This window comes from Pristis pectinata, chromosome 27 (assembly GCF_009764475.1).
Source record: "Pristis pectinata isolate sPriPec2 chromosome 27, sPriPec2.1.pri, whole genome shotgun sequence".
NCBI classification, from domain to species: domain Eukaryota; kingdom Metazoa; phylum Chordata; class Chondrichthyes; order Rhinopristiformes; family Pristidae; genus Pristis; species Pristis pectinata.
Window position 1 is genome coordinate 24,603,170 of NC_067431.1, and position 20,588 is coordinate 24,623,757.

General features: G+C 45.5%; 2 protein-coding genes across 4 annotated transcripts in view; one reads left to right on the forward strand and one right to left on the reverse strand.

The window, feature by feature from the left end:
• sidt2 (SID1 transmembrane family, member 2) overlaps positions 1-20,588 on the forward strand; it is an 85,032-nt gene that overhangs the window by 37,198 nt on the left and 27,246 nt on the right. For all 3 annotated transcript variants that reach the window (XR_007958273.1, XM_052039730.1, XM_052039729.1), the window contains exons 10-17: positions 1,410-1,468; positions 8,454-8,525; positions 10,741-10,812; positions 12,357-12,472; positions 13,330-13,403; positions 15,337-15,403; positions 18,623-18,696; positions 19,938-20,061. Coding sequence is in view for 2 of the 3 variants with exons in the window: in XM_052039730.1 (XP_051895690.1) it covers positions 1,410-1,468; positions 8,454-8,525; positions 10,741-10,812; positions 12,357-12,472; positions 13,330-13,403; positions 15,337-15,403; positions 18,623-18,696; positions 19,938-20,061 (658 nt within the window). In the remaining variant the exon portion in view is untranslated. The remainder of the gene's footprint in view (positions 1-1,409; positions 1,469-8,453; positions 8,526-10,740; positions 10,813-12,356; positions 12,473-13,329; positions 13,404-15,336; positions 15,404-18,622; positions 18,697-19,937; positions 20,062-20,588) is intronic.
• Positions 17,816-20,588, reverse strand: part of LOC127583604 (palmitoyl-protein thioesterase ABHD10, mitochondrial-like) — a 55,164-nt gene continuing 52,391 nt past the window's right edge. Inside the window, exon 9 of the transcript XR_007958275.1 lies at positions 17,816-17,828. The gene's annotated coding sequence lies outside the window, so the exon portion shown is untranslated. The remainder of the gene's footprint in view (positions 17,829-20,588) is intronic.

Genomic DNA, 20,588 nt, shown 5'->3' on the forward strand with positions numbered 1-20,588 from the left:
TGGTTGTTCTAAAGTCCTCACCTCCCCGACTCTCGCCCCTTCAGTCCTTCTCACTCTCCCCTTCCACTGATGCAGGGACCTGGTGTTGGAGACCCCCTTAGCCAGGATCTGCAGATTTGTCCTGCTTCCCCTGGAGTCGGTTCTGTACAGCTTCTCGTACAACATTCAGATGCCCTCCCCCCGCCCCAGTGAAACAAGGGACTCAGCACCAACAGGAGAAGAAGGGGTCCATAACAAGTGGGCCACCTGGGCAATAGCCATTGTAAGCTACATCTGGATGGCATTATTGCAAATCCATCACAGGAGGAAACTGGGGCAGCTCTCCCTCTTGGAATGGGCAAGGGCTTGCCAGAGCAGAAGGAAAATCTGCCAAGGGGACTCTATTGGTGGCGCTCGATGGAGTAAGTCATAACTTGGCTTTGCTCGTCGCTTTTCAATCCTTCATTTACCACTCTTTAATGTCTTTTACAATACCGACACAAGTTTAATTTTGATTTTTTTACTGTTGAAATGAACACCAGATCTAAAGCGTCAGCTAATGAAAATCTGCCACGTTGAGGCCAGACGCAGGTTGGAGGAACAACACCTCATATTCCGCCTTGGGAGTCTCCAACCTGACGGCCTCAACATCGATTTCTCTTAAGTTCCAGTAACCCTTCCCCTTCTTTCCCTTCCCCCTCCCCCGACTCCTTTGTCTTCCCTTATTCCTATGGCTCCCTTCCCCTGCCTTGATGACCTGCCCATCTCCTCCCCTCCCCTCCCCCATCTTTTATTCCATGGTCCACTGCCCTCTCCTATCAGATTCCTCCTCCTTCAGCCCTCTTCCTCTTCTACCTATCACCTCTCAGCTTCTTACATCTTCCCTCCCCCCCCTCCATCTACCTTCCCCCTCTCGCCTGAACTCACCTATCACCTGCCTGCCTGTGCTCTTCCCCCTCCCCCCACCTTCTTATTTCTGGCTTCTACCCTCTTCCTTTCCAGTCCTGATGAAGGGTCTCGACCGGAAACGTCGACTGTTTATTTCCCTCCATGGATGCTGCCTGACCCACTGAGTTCCTCCAGCACTTTTTGTGTATTGCTCCAGATTCCAGCGTCTGCAGAATTTATTGTTGTCAGCAATTTTTACTCCTCATTTGCAAAGTGTTGCTGCCCTGCTAGATAATTACTGACTAGAAGAGAGGGTGTCTATCTGCTTCACTTAGTTTATTGATCTGTTCCACCATATTACAAACCGATTGATTGTTAATGCCTGTGACTATATTACTCACTAAAGAGTGAGTGGTGGGAGTATATCCTGTTGTGTCCGGATCTGTGACCGTTGTAATGATTGCATGCACTGCCTTAGAACGAGGGCAATCTATGCCTAATGACTGTGTTTGCTGATCCTGCTCTATAATTTTCCTCCTCAGGCAGCAAAGGAAAAGAGAGAGACTCCTGGGGAAAAATGTTTCATCTCCGGATCAGTGTGGTAACTATGGAAATAACTTTACCCTTTGGAATATGGACCTGAACATTTTATTTCTATAGTTTCCACAGAAAAGCAGCTTGCAGCCATTATTAGATATGGTTTTCTGTAATCTTCCACACCTGTTGTCCAGCAGTGTTAGCCCATGGTGTCTCTCACGTGTTGCTAGAAACGTTCTCCTCTGTCCACTGCAGGTGGTGACAAGCCAGTGCGCCTGGATGCTAATGACTATAGTCCACCCCACGTTGCAGGGATGAAACACAAACATTCTGGTACATTCTTGGCCTGGGGTCGCAAGAGACAGCTGTTGCTGGAATCTGCAGCAGCAAACCATCTGCTGGAAGAACTCGGCACGTCGAGCAGCATCCGTGGGGGGATTTTGTCCTGATGCAGGGTTTCAACCCGAAACGTCAACAATCGTTTTCCCCCCACAGATGCTGCTTGACCTGCTGAGCTCCCCCAGCAGGTAGTTTGTTTCTGTACATTCTTGGCCTGGTCTGAATGAGAATTTTGCCATGGGCAGAGAGGCAACCCATCCAACAGGGACTGACCTACGTTTAGCTGGGACTATTTCAGAGACCATGAGACTCTGGTAGTCTGCAGATCCCAGTGCTGTCCTGAGGCAGAGCTTGCACTGAGGTGCCATTTTTTTTTAAGAAGAGGCACGACACCAAAGTCTTAAGTGGATTGCTGACCAGCACTACTTCCATTTACACAACATCTCTAAAGTTGCAGAAGATCCCCAGGGGTTACACAGGAGCATTAACACAGAAGCATTCTTTCCGATAAGAATCAATTCCAGGTTTTCCAGCTTCTTGACGTAATTGATGTAGCATGCTACTTTACTTCCTATCTATTCCATCTGAGACCTTGACTTTCTTCAGAGTTCAGTACCCTGAAATGTGTACAATTGTTCAGTGAGGTTTAACCACATTATGATGGTTCAGCTGTTTTATAACCAAAGAGCCCATATGCATTTTTAAAAGCTTTCTGAACCTTCTCTCACCTTCAGGGAACACGTACATGCAGCCTTGGGTCTCTCTGTTCCTACACTCCCTTTTTAAAATTGTACCGTTGATATTGTTATTCTTCTCATTGTCCCCAAGTGTGTACAGCTTGTTTCTATTCCACTGCATTCTATGCTAACTTGTATTAAGTGCTTTGGTGTGTTTCTGTGTAAAGCTTCTCTCTTTTTCTCTCTGGTGATTCTGAACAATAATCCTTCTCTTTTTGTATTTTGTGGCTGCTGGTCTCTATGGTTGCAGATCCGTTACTAGGTAAGACTCATTTTTTTCAGTCACTTTATAGCAAAGCACGGTGGATCTAATGGCGGACTTGGGCAGATTCACATTCAGTCATCATGTTGGACATGCACCAGTTTCAGACCTCTGTTGCCCAGCTCCTTGACGTGTCATAACAAAAGCGGAGACGCAGAATGCGAAATTGGCTAAAGGCTCACTTGTCAGGAGTGTAATGCTTTGCACTCGCTTGGATGAGTACGGCACCATGTCCACTCGAGGGTTGGCACCCAGCAACTTCACTGGGACCCCATCCACCACCCTAGACGTTCATTTCCTCCACTCTTGTGCACAGTGTCTGCAGTGTGTACTGTCCACGATATGCATGGCAGTTACTCATCCAGGCCAGTCCGACAGTGTCATCCAAACCCGTGACCTCTACCTCCAAGAAGGAGAGGGCAGCAGGTACATGGGAACACCACCACCCGCAGGTTCCATTCCCCACATCACCTGCCATCCTGATTGGAAAGTGTATCACCATTCCTCTATCCGCACTGGGGCTGGATCCTGGAACTCTGTCCTCGCAGCACTGTGGTAGCACCTTCACCAGTAGGGTAATTGGTTTATTATTGTCACATGTACTGAGATACATGAAAAGCAATGCATGCGTCCACTCAGACAGATCAATCCAAACCTGAATATGTCAAGGTAGTACAAAACAAGGTAATACAAAAGGAAAAGTAATAACAGAATGTAGTGTACAGTTACCCCTTGCCTATATCCTGAAAAGTGAACAACAGAGAGATGTTCAGGGCCCATAAACCTGCCCCTTTATATTAAAACAGGCCCAAAGGAGAGAATGAAGGAGTGTCTTCTAGTGTGGATCATGGGTAAACAGGTGTCAACCAGGCCCGACGCTCTGTCCCTGGATAAAACTGAATAACAAGTGCAGAGCTGCTAATTTGGTCAATGCTTCTGAACCTCGCTGATCATTAAAAATGAATGAGATCACATTGATGTATTCAGTTCACAGGCTGGGTTAAGACAGTCTGATCAGTACAAGGTCACCATAAATACTTGCCACTAAAACTGAATTCCAGTGTGTGCTTCTGGTGTCTGATCTGCTCTGTCCTCCCTGTTGCAGACTTATCTTACATTGTGGTCTTACTGCCTTTCCTGTAATGTTATCAGACATTAGAACTCCTAAACCCCTTTTAAAGCTGTACGTACTTTACTGCCAGGACTCGGGGGCCTGAGTTATAGGGAGAGGTTGGGCAGGCTAGGACTTTATTCCTTGGAATATAGGAGATTGAGGGGTGACTTTATAGAGGTGTATAAAATCACAAGGGGTATAGACAGCGTGAATGCACACAGTCTTTTTCCCAGAGAAGAACAACTGAAAACTAGAGGGCATAGGTTTAAGGAGAGATGTGAAAGATTTAAAAAGGACCCGAGGGGCAACTCATTCATGCAAAGGGTTGTGCATATGTGGAACGAACTGCCAGAGGAAGTGGTTGAGGCAAAGTCAAAGTCGAGTTTATTGTCACATGCACAAGTGCAGTGAAAAACTTACTTGCAGCAGCATCACAGGCATATAGCATCAGATAAGCAGCATTCACAAGTAAAACACAAATTATACAATTTTTACAAGAAAGAACACAATTAGAACAAAAAAAATACAAAGTCCATTTTAGTGCAAAGTGGTCGTAGTGTTGCTCTACTGAGGTGGTGATTAGGGATGTGCTGGTTGGTTCAAGAACCAAATGGTTGAAGGGAAGTAGCTGTTCTTGAACCTGGTGGTGTGGGACCTCAGGCTCTGTACCTCCTGCCCGATGGCAGGTATAATAACATTTAAAAGACATTTGGATAAGTACATGGACAGGAGGGGTTTAGAGGGATATGGGCCAAATGCTGGCAAATGGGACTAGCTTGGTCGACACCATGGTCAGCATGGACGAGTTGGGCCGAAGGGCCTGTTTTGATGCCATGTTACTCTGACTCTCTCTGCATTCTAATTCTAGCTTCTTGTGCAATCCCCTATTTTAATCACTCTTCCATTTACCCCAAAACCTTCAGCTGCATCGCCCTGAGTTCTACAGTTTCCTTATTAAACCTCTCTGCCCTTCTATCTTTCCTGCTTCCTTTTTTGGACGTTTCTGACCAAGCTGTAAGTTGCCTTGTCTTAATATTGGTACTGGCTTATTACTGACCCATATACCAAAGTACGGTGAAAAACTTAGCATGCTGTCTGGACAGATCATGCCACACGTAAGTACATTGAGGTAGTAAAAACAGAATGCAGAATATAGTGTAGCAGCTACAGAGAAAGTGCATTGTACGTAGACAAGTAAAGTGCAAGGGCTGTGACGAGGTAGATTGGGAGATCGCGAGTTCATCTTTAGCGTATGAGAGGTCCGTTTAAGAGTCTGATAACAGGAGGATAGAAGCTGTCCTTGAGGCTGGTGGTACGTGCTTTCAAGCTTTTGTATCTTCTGCCTGATGGGAGAGTCAGGGAAGAGATAGTGACTGGGGTTGGAGGGGTCCTTGATTATGTTGGCTGCTTTCATGAGGCAGCAGGATGTGTAGACAGAGTCAGTGGAGGAAAGGCTGGTTTTCATGATATCTCCTCGTGTAGCCTACTGTCAGATTCTGTTTAATAATGCTCCTGTGAAACATTATGGGAGATTTAATCTCTACTATACATCTTGTGTGAAGTAAAATAAAAGCCAAGATTTCCACCAGTAGCGTTGCTGTATAAGCATTTGAAGCCTCTAACCTCTCCTCTTGTGTTTTCTATTCTACCACAGGCATTAATGCATTTATTTTGGAAGTTCTAAGAATGTATTAAGTGTATCTTTGCTGATACTGGAGACGTTACAAAACTTTGGTCACATGCTGTTATTTTCCATCCAGCATAAATGAGGTCACTTTAAATACATGCAATCAACTCTTGGCTGTCTTAATGTTTTCCTTCTCAGCCTCTGTTATTCGTATGAGGGCTAAGTCATCCAATGTCATTCGAATTTGCCATAATTCTTCATCACTAATTGAAGCAAAATTGACTGGCTGTGTTGAAGGGAACAATTGGAGCAGGAAATGGAACAGTTTGTATTGGTGCTCTGCAAACCTCTGGGGGGGGCGGTTTGGAGTTAAAATGTGTTGCTCACATAATGCAAAAGGAGGGGCAGCTGACACATTTTGATTGCAAGGAAAAGTAAATAAAAATGTTCCACTGGCTTCCAGTGCAGGGCAAGAAGTTGCCATTGTCCAGTTAACATGCTGAGCCCAAGTTTGATTCTGACCTCTGTGATTGCTGCGAGTGTGAATGCTGTTGATCACTGTAGGCCCACTCCCGCTGCAGATTCACTCTGAAAACTGGACTTAAAGCCCAGCAGTTGGTTTGTGGAGAAGCAAAAGAGAGTGCAGTGAATGAGCGCACTGTTTTTGTACAGTGCCTGATCTTTGAGCGCTAACTGCTGTACAACTTGTATTACATTGATTCATTTGGAATCTGCTGTTTGCCACTTATATTCCCAATGACCATGTTCAGACATTTTATTACAACCTGATGATGTCATTGATGGAAATATAAGCTGCAATGTAACCATTAAACCTCAGCCTCTGTGACATCTATGAGTGTGGGATCCTGGATGAATTAGATATTTCTGCCTATTATCTGCTCTGGTGACATTATTGATATCTTTCATTTGTACTTTGATTATTTTCTTTTTAAAAAAAAAAGTCATGAAATGTTTCACAGAGAAATAATCGGACAAAATGGATGTCAAGCTAGAGAAGATCGACACCTTGTAGGGCAAGGCAGCCATTACTTGGTAGCCCATCCACCATTGTACACGTTCACTCCCTCCAACCCCATCACACTGTAACTGCAGAGTGTACCATCTACAAAATGCACTTTAGTTACTCACCCAGATTTAGCAGGAGATACAAGAGATTGCAGACGCTGGAATCTGGAGCAACAAATGACCTGCTGGAAAAACTCAGCGAATCGAGCAGCATCTGTGGGGGGAGGGGGGGAGAGGAGGAGGAATTGTTGATGTTTCGGGTCCAAACCCTGGATCAGGTCTTGATGTAGTCCTGATGCAGGGTTTCGACCCAAAACATCAATGATTCCTTCCCCCCACAGATGCTGCTCGACCTGCTGAGTTCCTCCAGCAGGTTGTTTGTTACCCAGATAGCACCTCCCCAAACCCGCTGCATCTACTACCAAGAAGGACAGGGCATCAGGCAGATTGGTACACCGCTCTCCACAGGTTTCCCTCCAAGGAACACACCTGCCCTTCATTGTCACTGGGTGTAAATCCTGGAGCTCCCTCCCCAGAAGTGCTGTGGGAGCACTGTCACCAGAAGGACTGCAGTGATTCAGGAGGATGGCTTACTCCCATCTTCTCCACTCCCACTGGTCCTGCCAGTGATACCCACATCTTGAAACATGAATAAATGCAGAAAAAGAGATGTTTGGAAAGGTTGGATTTAAAAAAAAAGATGGGCTTTAATGAGGGTTTGGGTGAGGTGGAATATTTAGAGGAGAAACTACACTGTTGAAGACATGGGGACCAATAATACTGTAAAGCCCTGGGGTGGGGGGGAGCAATCCCTGTTTATTTATTCGTGCCTACCTATAGTTATGGCCATTAGATTTACTCTTCTCCACAAGAAATGGCATCACCTCTGTGTCTACCCTATCAGACCTCTATCAGGTCAAGTCTCATTCTTCCTCTACCGTGAATGTCTGATGCACTGGAGAGACTTGCAACAAGATTCATCGTTGGCTGATTTGGGCAAGGCTTGACTGGATCATTAATTACTGGCTCTCATCCATCCCTAAACATTTCCAGAGGAAAAGGTTTGGCCAATATTTCCAAACCTCACTGAGAATATATTTTTGTAAAGTGACAATCCAGGTTGCTTTGGTCAGGAGCCCATGTTTGATTTCCCAACATTTCACCAACCCCCACCGTTTGTTAAACTTGTTGGATGTCTAATATCTGAAACTCTAAATCACCCTGGCTAATTGATTTATTGGAGAAAATTAAATTTGTTGATGAGCTTAACTGGTTCCACATGGATTTGCCCCCGTGTCCTTGTCATCTTTTCCACCCTGGCTACACATCAGCGTCTTTTTCACTGGCCAGTTAAATCACTCAATAGCAAATCCATTGTATCAAAGCCCAACTGAGCCAAGTCATGTGCTAATGAAATATTGGAAGTTTTTAAGTAAGTGCATGAGATTTATATTCTTCCTGGGCCAACGTTATTTTTGCTCTCGGTGAGAAATATCACGAGGGAACGGGAGTACTTCATTTTGTGGAATAAAAGGGAGCTGGTGTGGCCCTTGCCCATGACCAAAGCAACTCCTCCAGTCTGAGATGTTCCCTTTCCTCCACCTTTTCCAATTTGATCTTCCTGTGCTGTTAAATCTGAATTAAGACTGTCCAGGCTCATTTCACGTGGCAGGGATGTCCACTACCAGGGCAACAAAGGTGAGAGCAAAAGGGCAACCTGTTTCACCCCCAACATTTTTCCACTGAAGTGACTGGAAGAGTAATTGGGATGCAGGAAGGAGGGCTCTCTGCTGGCTGGATCATGCTGCTGGCTGGATCATGCTACTGGCAAGGACTGCTGATAGCCAGTGGACAGTCTGGGCTGAGTTAGCACCGTGCTCCCACATGGACTTATATGAATATTTTCATGCATTCCTTAAAACTCAGTACTGTGTTCCATTTCAGCTGGTAGTTACACTTCTCAAAGCCCTGACCTCTACACTGGAAGTTCAGCATGTCAAAGCTATGGCTCCTTTGGTAAGTCTCGCTATTAATGATGTATTAAGGGGTACAATACTATAGCGACTTACTGCATTAGTAACTCAAACCCATCAATATTAATCCAAAGATGCGGGTTCAAATCCCATGTGGGCAAATTAGCTGTGGCATTTCAGCTAGGGAAATTAGAATCACTTAATTAAATAATCTAAAAAGCTACCATCAGTATTGGTGACTATTGTAAAAATCAATTTACTTTATTGTCACTCAAGGAAGGAAATCTGTCTCTTATCTGGTCTGGCTCCAGAACCTCTAAGCAAGGTTTGTAATCACTGAGTTTAATGATTCCTTGTTCAACTTTCTGATCCAGATTGCCATTGAGAGACTCTGCAAGGTGTGCCACATCTGAGCATCCTAAAGGATTCATTCTCCGCATGTGCATCTCCAGATGCAGTGAGGGGGCGGAGCTGGGCAATAGTTTGGTCTGCATATTTCTTTTTTATAGAGATTTGGCACAATCAGGTTCGCAAACAAGGCCAGGCAAGAGTCAAACACTTGTGTGCGCGACTGGAGTCACATATAGATTTCCCTCCCTGTGAGACACTTTGAAACAGTTGAAATAGTCTGACAGTCTCACGGTTACTTTTACAAATAACTTATTGCTTCCAAATTTTACACACTGTAGTAAAATTCTCAAACGGACGGTGATGTAATTTGAAATCTTGTTCTCTGGATCATCAGTCCAGCACTCTGTCATACACAGTCCAGAAATCCAGCCGAGATAGATAATGTCCTGGGGCTCAGCAATTTCTGCAAAGTTGCTCAAATGTATTACACTTGTCAGTGTTTTTCACTGCAATAATGCACAGTAGATTCCCGAGACATTCTGTGCCAGAGTCAGATCTGTTCTCCAGTTTTACAACATGGGAGTAAGTGTTAATGGTACCTTGATGATAATTATCCTTGGATTGGGGTTGGGTTTGGGCAAGGTCCTGCTACGTTTGGAATTTTTATTCCTCATTGTGTTGTTTTCACTCCATCCTTGCCCCACTGCTTTGACAATGATGCTCCTCACTCACCCCAAAGAATCCACCAGGTTCTTCTGAGCAAATACAGCTACTGACCAGGTGGTGGACAATTCAACCAGGTGATTCCCAAACCACTGGGATGTTGTGTGGTCTCAGTTGGCAGAGTGGACAGCCCACCTTAGTTTCTCATGGTGGTGAAAACAGTTCAGTTTCCTATTCCTCATCAATGTCTGGTAGCTCCTGATATATGTGAATATCCAGCGAGGATTAGATTGGGTCTGACCTGATGGTGCTGTGGTTGAAAAGCCAAGTGACCTTCACCACAGAGGCTCACTCATGGAGAACAGCTGGTGGACAACACAGTGGTACAGCCAGTGGATCTGCTGTCTCACAGTAGCAGAGACCCAGCTTCAATCCTGGCCTCAGCTGCTGTCTGTGTGGAGTTTGCATGTTCTCCCTGTGACTGTATGGGTTTCCTCCAGGTGCTCCAGTTTCCTCCCACATCCCAAAGACCTGCAGGCTGGTAGGTTCATTGGCCACTGTAAATTGCACCCAGTGTGCAAGTGAGTGTAGAATCTGGGGGGAGTTGACGAGAATGTGGGGACAATAAAAAATGTAGGATTAGTGTCAATGGGTGGTTGAGGGTTGGCAAGGACTTGGTGAGTTGAAGGACGTGTTTCCGTGCTGTATGATCTGTAATCAAATCTCATTGCTGTATAGCGAAGTACACTTATTATACTAACACTGCTCTTAGTCTAAGGCAGTGATGCAATCTGCTGAGTTTAGCTTGTGCATTACTGTTCTGCGAGAGCTCTTGTGCAGATCATGCCAGGTTTGTGAAGGTTTGACCCTTCTTTAATGTTGCCCTACTGTAACGAACAACCCCGCTGCCTCTTCCAATCCCTTCCCACCTTGGTCCGTGACACATCACACCCACAAGAAGGACTGTCCGGGCAGACCTATTGTCTCTGCATGCTCTTGCCGCACAGAGCTTGTATCCTTGTACCTGGACACTATCCTATCCGCCCCCCACCACCCCGCCGCCCCCCGGGTCCAATCCCTTCCCACCTACATCCACGACACATCTCACTTGTTTCTCTAGTATTACCACTGCCTCTTCTCTGGCACTTTCCTACTCATTGGGACCCATAGGGCGGAGGTGGGTGAGAGGGAGGGTTTGCGGTTATTAGATTTGATCCTAAGGCTGTCTTCATTGTCTGTTGCAGAGAATGGCTCCGTTCTTGGGTCAGAGGCTGTTACAGACAGCATGGAGTCTGATTCTACCTACGGCTATATGGGTAAGATGATGACTGTTTATCACAGCGACACAACCTGCAACCCAACACTTGCCCTAGATTAGCCCACACAGCCAGGTCATCAGAGTGTACAAGTGTGGTCCTGGTGTAAAGACTAATTTATAGGCAGTGTTACAAAAACAAAATCCTTTTCTTCAAACAGTTGTACTTCAAGGTCCCAGGAATATTGGATATAACAAAAAAAAGCTAATGGAGGGCTGATAGTGGCAGGAGATAAGGTGGCAAAATCCTGGAACTCTCTCCCTAACTGCACTGTGGGTACACCCACACCTCAGTGACTCCAGTGGTTCAAGAAGGCAGCTCACCACCACCTTCCCGAAGGCGATTAGGGTCGGGCAATTAAAGTTGGCTCAGCCTGCAAAGTCCACATCCCTTGAAAGAATATATAAATAAAAGTCGTGAACACATCCGCTCCAAGATGGTGACCTGGGCTACTCTGCTCCCAGCCGGCTGAGATGTTACAGAGTGTCAATGACCATAATCAGGAAAGACCCTCCCACCTCAGCCACGGAGTCTAGGATGGGTCCGGGCTCAGTTATACTTGTCACACTAATTTTGAAATGATTTTGAAGAGTTTCCAGCAGTAGTTTATTTGCATCCTTTAATAATCAAGTGAGGGAACTGATTGTATTGCTATGGTCTTGAGTTGGACAGAATTTCATCCTTGTTTTCCATGTGTGTACGTTGAACTCTGTTTCTGAGATGGTGGGGGGGGGGGAGGAGGCAGGGATATGGTGGGGGGGGGAGGAGGCAGGGATATGGTGGGGGGGGAGGAGGCAGGGATATGGTGGGGGGGGAGGAGGCAGGGATATGGTGGGGGGGGGAGAAGGGAGCATATGGTGGGGGGAGAAGGGAGCATATGGTGGGGGGGGAGAAGGGAAGATATGGTGGGGAGGAGGTTGCCAGGAGACCTGTTCCTGATCGAACTGGAAACCTTCAACATCAAAATCTGCTGGGTTGGGACGGACCACACAACCTGCCAAAGTTCACTGTCTAGTATGAAGCAAAAAGAATGTTGAAAGTTTCAGAGACTGTGTGCTGCCTTTGGAATAGTTTCCCCAGGTCAGTGATTTACCCCAGCGACACCTCACATACCCCTCTCCAGCAGGCGACTCTGGGCAGTGTGAACAGACTTGGAGCTTTTGTTAAGCCTTCAGTTTATAGAGAAGAAGGAACTTCTAGCAGAGAGACTATTCCAACCATGCCAGCTGTAGAAAGGCTAATCCCACTTCCCAGCTCCTGGTCATCGCTTGTTAGTCACAGCTCTCTGCATAATCACCAACACACTTTATCAGTCTGTTTCCTCAACCCTTATGAGCCCCTGGCAACCCTGGATCAAAAAGTTTTCCTTGCACTCTCCCATTCCTTCTTTCTTAACTCTTTGGATCCTGCTATTGACACCATTGCTAAAGAAATAGATTTTCACTATCCCATTCATCTAGGCCTCTGAAACTTTATACGCTGCATCCTCAGTCCTTGGAGTACGTAGTATTTGCACCTTTACTCACTTACCCTGATCTTCACAGAGAGGCCACTGGACAACGTGATTCGACCTCGCCTCGATTCTCTCAGCTCCATCGAAGAGGACGAGTACGACACCCTGGCAGACATTGACTCCGATAAAAATGTCATCAGAACCAAGGTGCGTGAGCTGAAATCTGGCAGACGACTTTAGTTAGGTATCCATGCTGAGGAAGCAGGTGTTTTTGGAGAGACGGGCATTTATTACTTCAGCTGACGCCCTTGCACTTTATTTGTCTACCTGCACTACACTTTCTGTGTAACTGTAACACTATATTCTGCATAATACCTCGATGTACTTGCTTATGGAATGATCTGTCTGGCACGCAAACAACAGCTTTTCACTGTATCTCGGTACATGTGACAATAATAAAGCAATTACCAAGTAAACTGCAGTAAAGCTGATTTTAAAATACTTTAGAACTTAGAGAAACAAAGAATTTGCACTTGTATAGTGCCTTTCACAGCAGGAAGTGTTGAAGCCTGATTCACTGTTGTAATGCAGAAAATGTGGCAGCCAATTTGTTGATTTACTTACTTTAACTGCCTTGTCTTTTGCTATTTTACACAACGCACTCTACAAAGATCAGTGTGTGTGTGTGTCAGTTTTTGTTTACTGTAGCTCCTCCCCCAAGTCTCACAATTATTTGCATTTTGTTCTAAGTTTTAATTATATAAACTAACGGGGTAAGTGACCGAATAATTGGTTGAGTTACTGTACCAGCCAGCATTTTATTGTTCACACTGCAAAGGGGATTGCGTGTTTTTTGATATTCCCAGGACGCAAAGAAACAGCAGCAGAAGTCTTTATTGGTATTGGTTTATTATTGTCACTTGTACCGAGGTACAGTGAAAAACTTGTCTTGCATACCAATCGTACAGGTCAATTCATTACACAGTACAGTTACATTGGGTTAGTACAGAGTGTGAGGTAGTATAGTACTTTTTAAAATGTGTTTCTCTCTTGTCTGTTTACAGAAGTTTCTCTATGTCTCCGACCTTGCCCGCAAGGACAAGCGAGTTCTCAGCAAAAAATACAAGATCTACTTCTGGTTAGTGAGTTCTCTAATGTGGGGAGTTTGCCAAATATTTGATTTCTGTTAATTTTCAATGTGGCCTAGGAGTTTCATCTCACTCCTCTTCCAAAGCCTTGAGGGAAAAGCAGTTTTTTTTTAAAGATTTCTTTATTAGTCACATGTACATCGAAACACACAGTGAAATGCATCTTTTTGCGAAGAGTGTTCTGGGGGCAGCCCACAAGTGTCGCCACGCTTCCGGTGCCAACATAGCATGCCCACAACTTCCTAACCTGTAGGTCTTTTGGAATGTGGGAGGAAACCCACTCAGACAAGGGGAGAACGTACAAACTCCTTACAGACAGCGGCCGGAATCGAACCCGGGGCGCTGTAAAGCGTTAAGCTAACTGCTACACTACCGTGCCTGCCCTCTGGGGGTGAGTTGGAGTCGTAGGGTAATGCAGCATGGAAACCAGTCCTTTGGCTCAACTCATCCATGCCGACCAAGGAGCCCACTAAGCTAGTCTCATTTGCCTGCATTTGGCCCACATCCTTCTAAACCCCTCCTATCCATCTACTTACCCACATGTCTTTTAAATGTTGTTAATTTAGCTGCCTCAACCACTTTCTCTGATAGCTCAGTCCCTATATCCACCACCCTCTGCGTGAAGAAGTTCCCCCTCTGATCTCTCTTAAATCTTTCCCTGCTCACCTTGAACCTATGCCCTCTAGATTTTGATTCCTTTTCCCTGGGGGGAGAAAGACTGTGTGTGCATCCACCCCATCTATGCCCTTCATGATTTTGTACACCTCAGTCTCCTACGCTCCAAGCAGTGAAGTCCCAGCCTGCCCAACCCCTCCCTATTACTCAGGCCCTCGAGTCCCGGCAGCATCTCCTGAAATCTGTTTTACAGATTAGCAGTAGCGAGGCTGATTCTGATTCTGTAAGTGACATCAGGAACTTCAGATGAGCAGCATGAGTGACACTTGGTGATGGGGGATTGTCAGGACAACTTCCTCTGCTCCTGGGTGACCAATGCCACCAAGTGCACTCTCTACCGTTGGCACATAGAACAGTACAACATAGTTGTACAACATAGTTCATAGAGAAACGTAGAAACAGTACAACATAGTTTGGCACAATGTTGTGTCAAACTAATTAAGCTAATGACACCCAATCCATTCTATCTGCACATGGTCCCTATACCTCCATTCTCTACATACTCACGTGCTTATCTTAAACACCTCTATCGTATCTACCTCCACCACCACCCCTAACAGTGCATTCCAAGCACCCATCGCTCTTTTCTTAAAAAAAAACCTGCCCCACACATCTCGTGTGAACTTTCACCCTCTTGCCTTAAATGCATGCCCTCTAGTATTAGCCATAATTAGGCACACTGAAGAGTTTTTGATATTATAAGTTGGTAGTGAGAGATGTCCCCATTTAACTCAATGCCAGAGAAGTGAGAGGGTTGTCTTATGATCACGTGACCTCTTCGGCAACCCTGTACCATGTGAAATAAAACGGAAAATGCTGGAAACACTTAACGGGTCAGGCAGCATCTGTGGAAAGAGAAACAGAGTTAATATTTCAGGTCGAATACCCTTTGTCAGAACCATGTGACTTTGTGTAGCAGTCGTGTGCTGTGTGACAGTTCAGCATCATGTGACTTTTTCTCTGGGGAGCCAATGTTATGTGCCTACTGCACTTTGTGACAAAATGCCGGTGTTGAGCGATTAGTTATGCAGCCTCCTCGTATGGCTTGTTTTTAATGATTCTGTGTGACCCATTGTGATTCTGCTGAGTTTTATTTTGGGCAATACTGGAGGGAGATTACAAGCCCTTACTTCAGATATGGTAGATCAGGGAGAAGGCATCAGCAGTTCATGGTATTTGCTCTCAGGGTGTTAACGGAATGTGTTGGTACACGGGAATTGACTTGATCATCTTATTTTTATGCACCAGGAACATTGCAACGATAGCAGTTTTCTATGCCCTGCCGGTGATTCAGCTGGTTATCACATATCAGACGGTAAGGAGCTGAATTATTCACACAATTACGGGCTGCTTTGGCATTTGAACGCTGGAGGATAGTGTTGGGAGGGCAAGTTGTGGATGTTGAAGCTTCTACATGGGTCTTGCAGTCTATGGGTGGATTTTCCAGTTGGGGTGAAATGGTGGTATGAAGGGTTAATGTATCACACACTCCTGGGAATGGTAATGATCACCTAAAGATGGCTCACACGGGAATCTGGTGTGTGTGTCCCAAAGGGCAGTAGCTGAATTGGAGTGAGCATAGTTACATGGCAGAACGTATCAGGATGTTGGGCTCTATAACATCATATTTTCAGCACTGCCATTCGAGCTACAAATGATCAGAGTGGCTGGTTACCATTAGGCACACAGAGAGAAAACTATGGTGGGTTTCATTCCGACCCTACGTGCTGTTGTGTGGTCCTCGTTTTAGCCCACTGCACATTGGTGAAACCCTGGTGCAATTTAGACCAGAGAAACAAAGGACTGCAGATGCTGGAATCTAGATGAGAAACACAATGATGCTGGAGGAACTCAGCAGGCCAGGCAGCATCCGTGGAGAAAAGCAGGCAGTCAACGTTTTGGGTCAGGACCAATTTAGACCAGGCATGTTTGGGTGGGATCCCTCGGCTTTCTAAAATGATTGTGAAAGATCCCATGGCACTATTCCAAAAGGAAACGGGGACTCCCTGGTGTCTGAGCAATGTTTATCCTTCAGTCAATTTCGCCAACATAGATTATCTGGTCTTTATCACATAGCAGCTTCTGGGATCTTGCTGTATGTAATTTGGCCACTGCATTTCCCACATCACAACAGTGACCACACTTCAAAAGGGGCTGCTCATAAGGCCAGGCAAGGTGTTCTGTAAACCCAGGTCTGTCTGTCTACCTTTCGCTCGGATCCCAAGCCCATTAGCTGGTGGGAGCCATGGGAAAAACCCCTTGAGGGCTGGGTGTGGTGGCATCAAACTGGTGTCACTATCTGAAGTGGCCCTATTTACCCAAGCAGTGCTGGCGCTGAAGCCTAGTGTACCCGACTTATGGCCCTCACACGGTTTGTAAAGCCAATTGTTTTAAAGCTGGTTCTTTGGGATGCACCCAGTTCTCAAACCTGCACTCCCATCGAGCAGAATCCAACAGCAATAAGTGCTGGAATTTTGGGGCATTCTGAATCCAGGCTCTCAGCAGTGGGGGTGGGCTTGGGGGGGGTTCACAGTGGGGGCAGGAAATAAGGAAAGGGGAGGGGGAAGCAGATCATCAAAATCAGTTTCCACCTGCTTCCTCTCGAGGCCCATCGTGAGACGATCACGTTCATTGTATGCCTCAGTGTTGCCAATAGGATTGTGTATGTTTGACATCAAAACGTAAAATGCTGGAAAAACTCAGGAGGTCAGGCAGCATCTGCAGAAAGAGAAATACCTGACATTTCGGGTCAAAGAACCTTTATCAGAACTGAGAAAGTGAAAAAGCATGTGGTATTGGGAAAGGCAAGGGGTGAAACAAGGGGAATGCCTGTAATAAGGTGTAATGATGTAGACGTGGAACGGACAATTAAGCTCCTTTATCTGTGTGTAATGTGTTGGTAATGTTGTGAATTCTGGGTGACGTATAGTCTGGGTGACAACAGTGGAGAGGAATGACTAACGTAAGTAGCCCGTCCGATACAAACAGAAAGAAAGAACGAGTTATCTGAATTTAGTGTTAGGGTTTGGAAATGGCTTTTGAGAAACCAACTGGAGATTTTTTGAGGATGTAACTGGTGGAATAGATAAGGGAAACACAGTTGATGTGGTGTACATGGAGATCAGAAAGCCTTTGATGTCCACAGAAATAGTTAAAGTGGATGGCAGTGGGGGTAGTGTATTGGATTAGATTGAAAATTGATGGACAGACAGGAAAATGATAAGCGGTCTTTATTGGACAGCAGGCAGTGTCTAGAGGACTACTGCAACGATCAGTGTTCAGGCCTCTGTTACCGATTGGAGTGAGGGAACAGAACGTAATGTCTTGAAGTTTACTGATAGCACTTAAACCCGCTGGAATTGTGAAGATGTTAAAGAGGCTTAGACAGAGCAAGTGGACAAGAACGTGGCAGATCCAGCATAACGTGGATAAATACGAAATTTTCCAGTGGTAAGAAAAACAAAGTGGGTTATTATTTAAACGTTCTTTGACTGGGAAGTGTTACAAAGAGACCTGTGTATCCTTCTACACCAATCACTGAAAGCAAATTTGTAGGTGCAGAATGCAGTTAGGAAGCAAATGGTACGCTGGTCTTCATAGCAAGAGGATGTCAGTACCTGCTACAGTTGTGTAGAACTTTGGTGGGACCACACTTGGGGTATTGTGCGCAGTTCTGGTCTCCTTACCTAAGAATGAACTTGCTGTGGAGGGAGTGCAGCAAAGGTTCACCAAATTGATTCCTGGAATGACAGAACAGTCATATGAGGAGAGATTAGACAGACTATGTTTGTATTTGCGTTTGGAATAATGAGAGGGGATCTAATTGAAACTTACAAATTCCCACAAATCTCGTTATACTGAAGGTAGGGAGGATGTCTCCCTGGTTGGGAGTCAAGAGTGAGATGTTACTATCCAAGGCAAGAGGTTTAGGGTATAAATGAGGGAAAAAAAGTTCTTCACTCATTGGGTGGTGAACCTATGGAAGTTGCTACCACTAAACAACGTAGAGGCCAAGTTACTAAACATATTTAAGGAGATGGATATAACTTCAGATGCAAAAATGCATCGAGGGATATGGAGAGGGAGTGAGAACATGGTGTTGAGAGAGAGGATCAGCCGCAATTGTATTGAATGCTAGACTGAGCTAGAAGGGCCAAATGGTTTACTCCTGCTTCTGCTCCCCAGGTTCACATGACCTACACGGTTATGGAGCTGGAGCTGAGAAGTGGAATTAATTTACAGTCCATTTTTTTTCTAGCATGGACAAGAGGCCAGAATGGCCTCTTTTACTGACCCATCTCCAATCCAGCTTGTCAGTCTGGGGTTCAATAAAAGAGGTTTGTGTTTGTAGTAGATTCATTCAACACTTGTCCTGCAGTCTGCTGGACTTTCCAATGGTCCGGGTGGGAATTTTGAGTTGTGTTGACTTGTACGTCCTGTGTTATTCTGAGGAGTTAAGCTCCCAGTCAAATGATCTGATGTCATTACGAACGGGTGATTACTGCTGGTCACACTCATTGTTTTCCTCTGACAGGTTTTCAATATCACAGGGAATCAGGATATCTGTTACTACAACTTCTTGTGTGCTCATCCTTTGGGGGTGCTGAGGTCAGTCATCTTACCCTCGCTGCCGTGCCATCTTATTTGATGTGGTTTCCTTGCTGAGGTGATGGTGTCAGAGAGAGGCGTCCTGCTGGATGGTGACAAGAAAGCAAAGCTCTTGTGATTTGGGCCAGTTGTCCTTTGACTTTGTTCTGACATGTCACAGGGAATAGTCAGTCATCGCAAGAACAGGCCCTTCGGCCCACCACATCCATGCTGACCATCAAGTACCCATTTACCAGCTCCTGATCCGTAGCTGCCTGTGCTTTGGCAATTCAAGTGCTTGTCCAGATCTCGTTCAATGTTGTGAGAGTCTCTGTCTCCACCATCTTATCCAGCAGTGAACTCTAAACTCCAGCTATCCTTGAATCCCCTTGAAACTGCTTACTCCTCACCTTAAACCTAGACTCTCTGGTTTTAGACCATGAATGTGTAGATGACCAGTATTTTAGTTCTCAGGTCAAGAGCAAATCCAGTATTAAATCCCATTCTTGACTCTGCGGAGAGTTACTGAACCCCTGTATGGTGAAGGCGCTCCCACACGTTGTCAGGCAGGAAGTTACAGGACTTTGGTCTAGCGACAATGTTCACATGTGGGAAGCAATGGGGGGGGGGGGGGGAGGCCAAGCCTAAAGACCCTTAAAGTGGTAGTCCATCACCTGACTGAGCCACTGTAGTCTGGTATACATGTCCAACCATGGTGTATGAATTTGGGGGTAGTAGAATTTCCATTCACCTACCATTACAGAATCATACGGCACGGAATTGGGTCCTTTGGTCAAATGGGTCTGCACTAACCATCAACACCCATCTACACTAATCCCATTCTATTCTGCCCGTGTTTCATTCAACCCTCCCCTGATTCTATCATTCACCTGCACACTAGGGGAAATTTACACTGCCCAATTGACCTACCGACCTGCTTACCTTTGGAATGTGGGAGGAAAGTACGGAACCCGGAAAACCCCACGTGGTTCCAGGGAGAACGTACAAACTCTGCCCAGACAGCATCGGAGGTCAGGATTGAACGCAGGTTGTTAGAGCTGAGAGGCAGCAGGTGGTCGAGCTTTGCCACTGCCGTACATTGTTCATGTTCTTTAAGGGGGTAAAAGCTGTATGAGAAACTGTAGTCAATGGTGTACAACATAATGTAATGTAGTGTGGAAGTTATCCACCCTTGTTCTGTTTGTTCATCACTTTCTCCTGCATGTCTACTCGGAGTTGACTGTGTGCTTTTCCGCCAACAGTGCATTTAACAACATCCTGAGTAACCTTGGATACCTGATGCTGGGTCTGCTTTTCCTGCTCATCGTCTTGCAACGTGAGATTCTACACAAACGAGCCCTGATGCGGAATGACATCTGTGCTCTGGTACAAATCCAACCAACTCCTCCATGTTTGTTTAATCACTGGTTGTGCCTTAATGTGGTTGAAGAAAATGAATATGTATGATATAAGATATTTATTTATTAGTCACATGTACATCGAAACACACAGTGAAATGCGTCTTTTTGCGTTACTGAGACAGCACTGGGGGCAGCCCGCAAGTGTCGCCGCTCTTCCGGCGCCAACGTAACATGCCCACAGCTCCTAACCTGTACGTCTTTGGAATGTGGGAGGAAACCCACGCAGACACGGGGAGAACGTACAAGCTCCTTACAGACAGTGGCCAGAATTGAACCCGGGTCGCTGGCGCTGTCATAGTGTTACGCTAACCGCTGCACTAATGTGCCGTTGGCATTGGGGAGCCCACTACACTGTATTCCAACCACCTTTCTAGTTAATGAAATTATGTTGCGCCACAGTGTCACTTAAATACTTAATCTATTAAATGTCTTTGCTAACTTAAAATAGTCATATATAAAAATGGTATACCTGTGTACAAGTTGCCCCCCCCC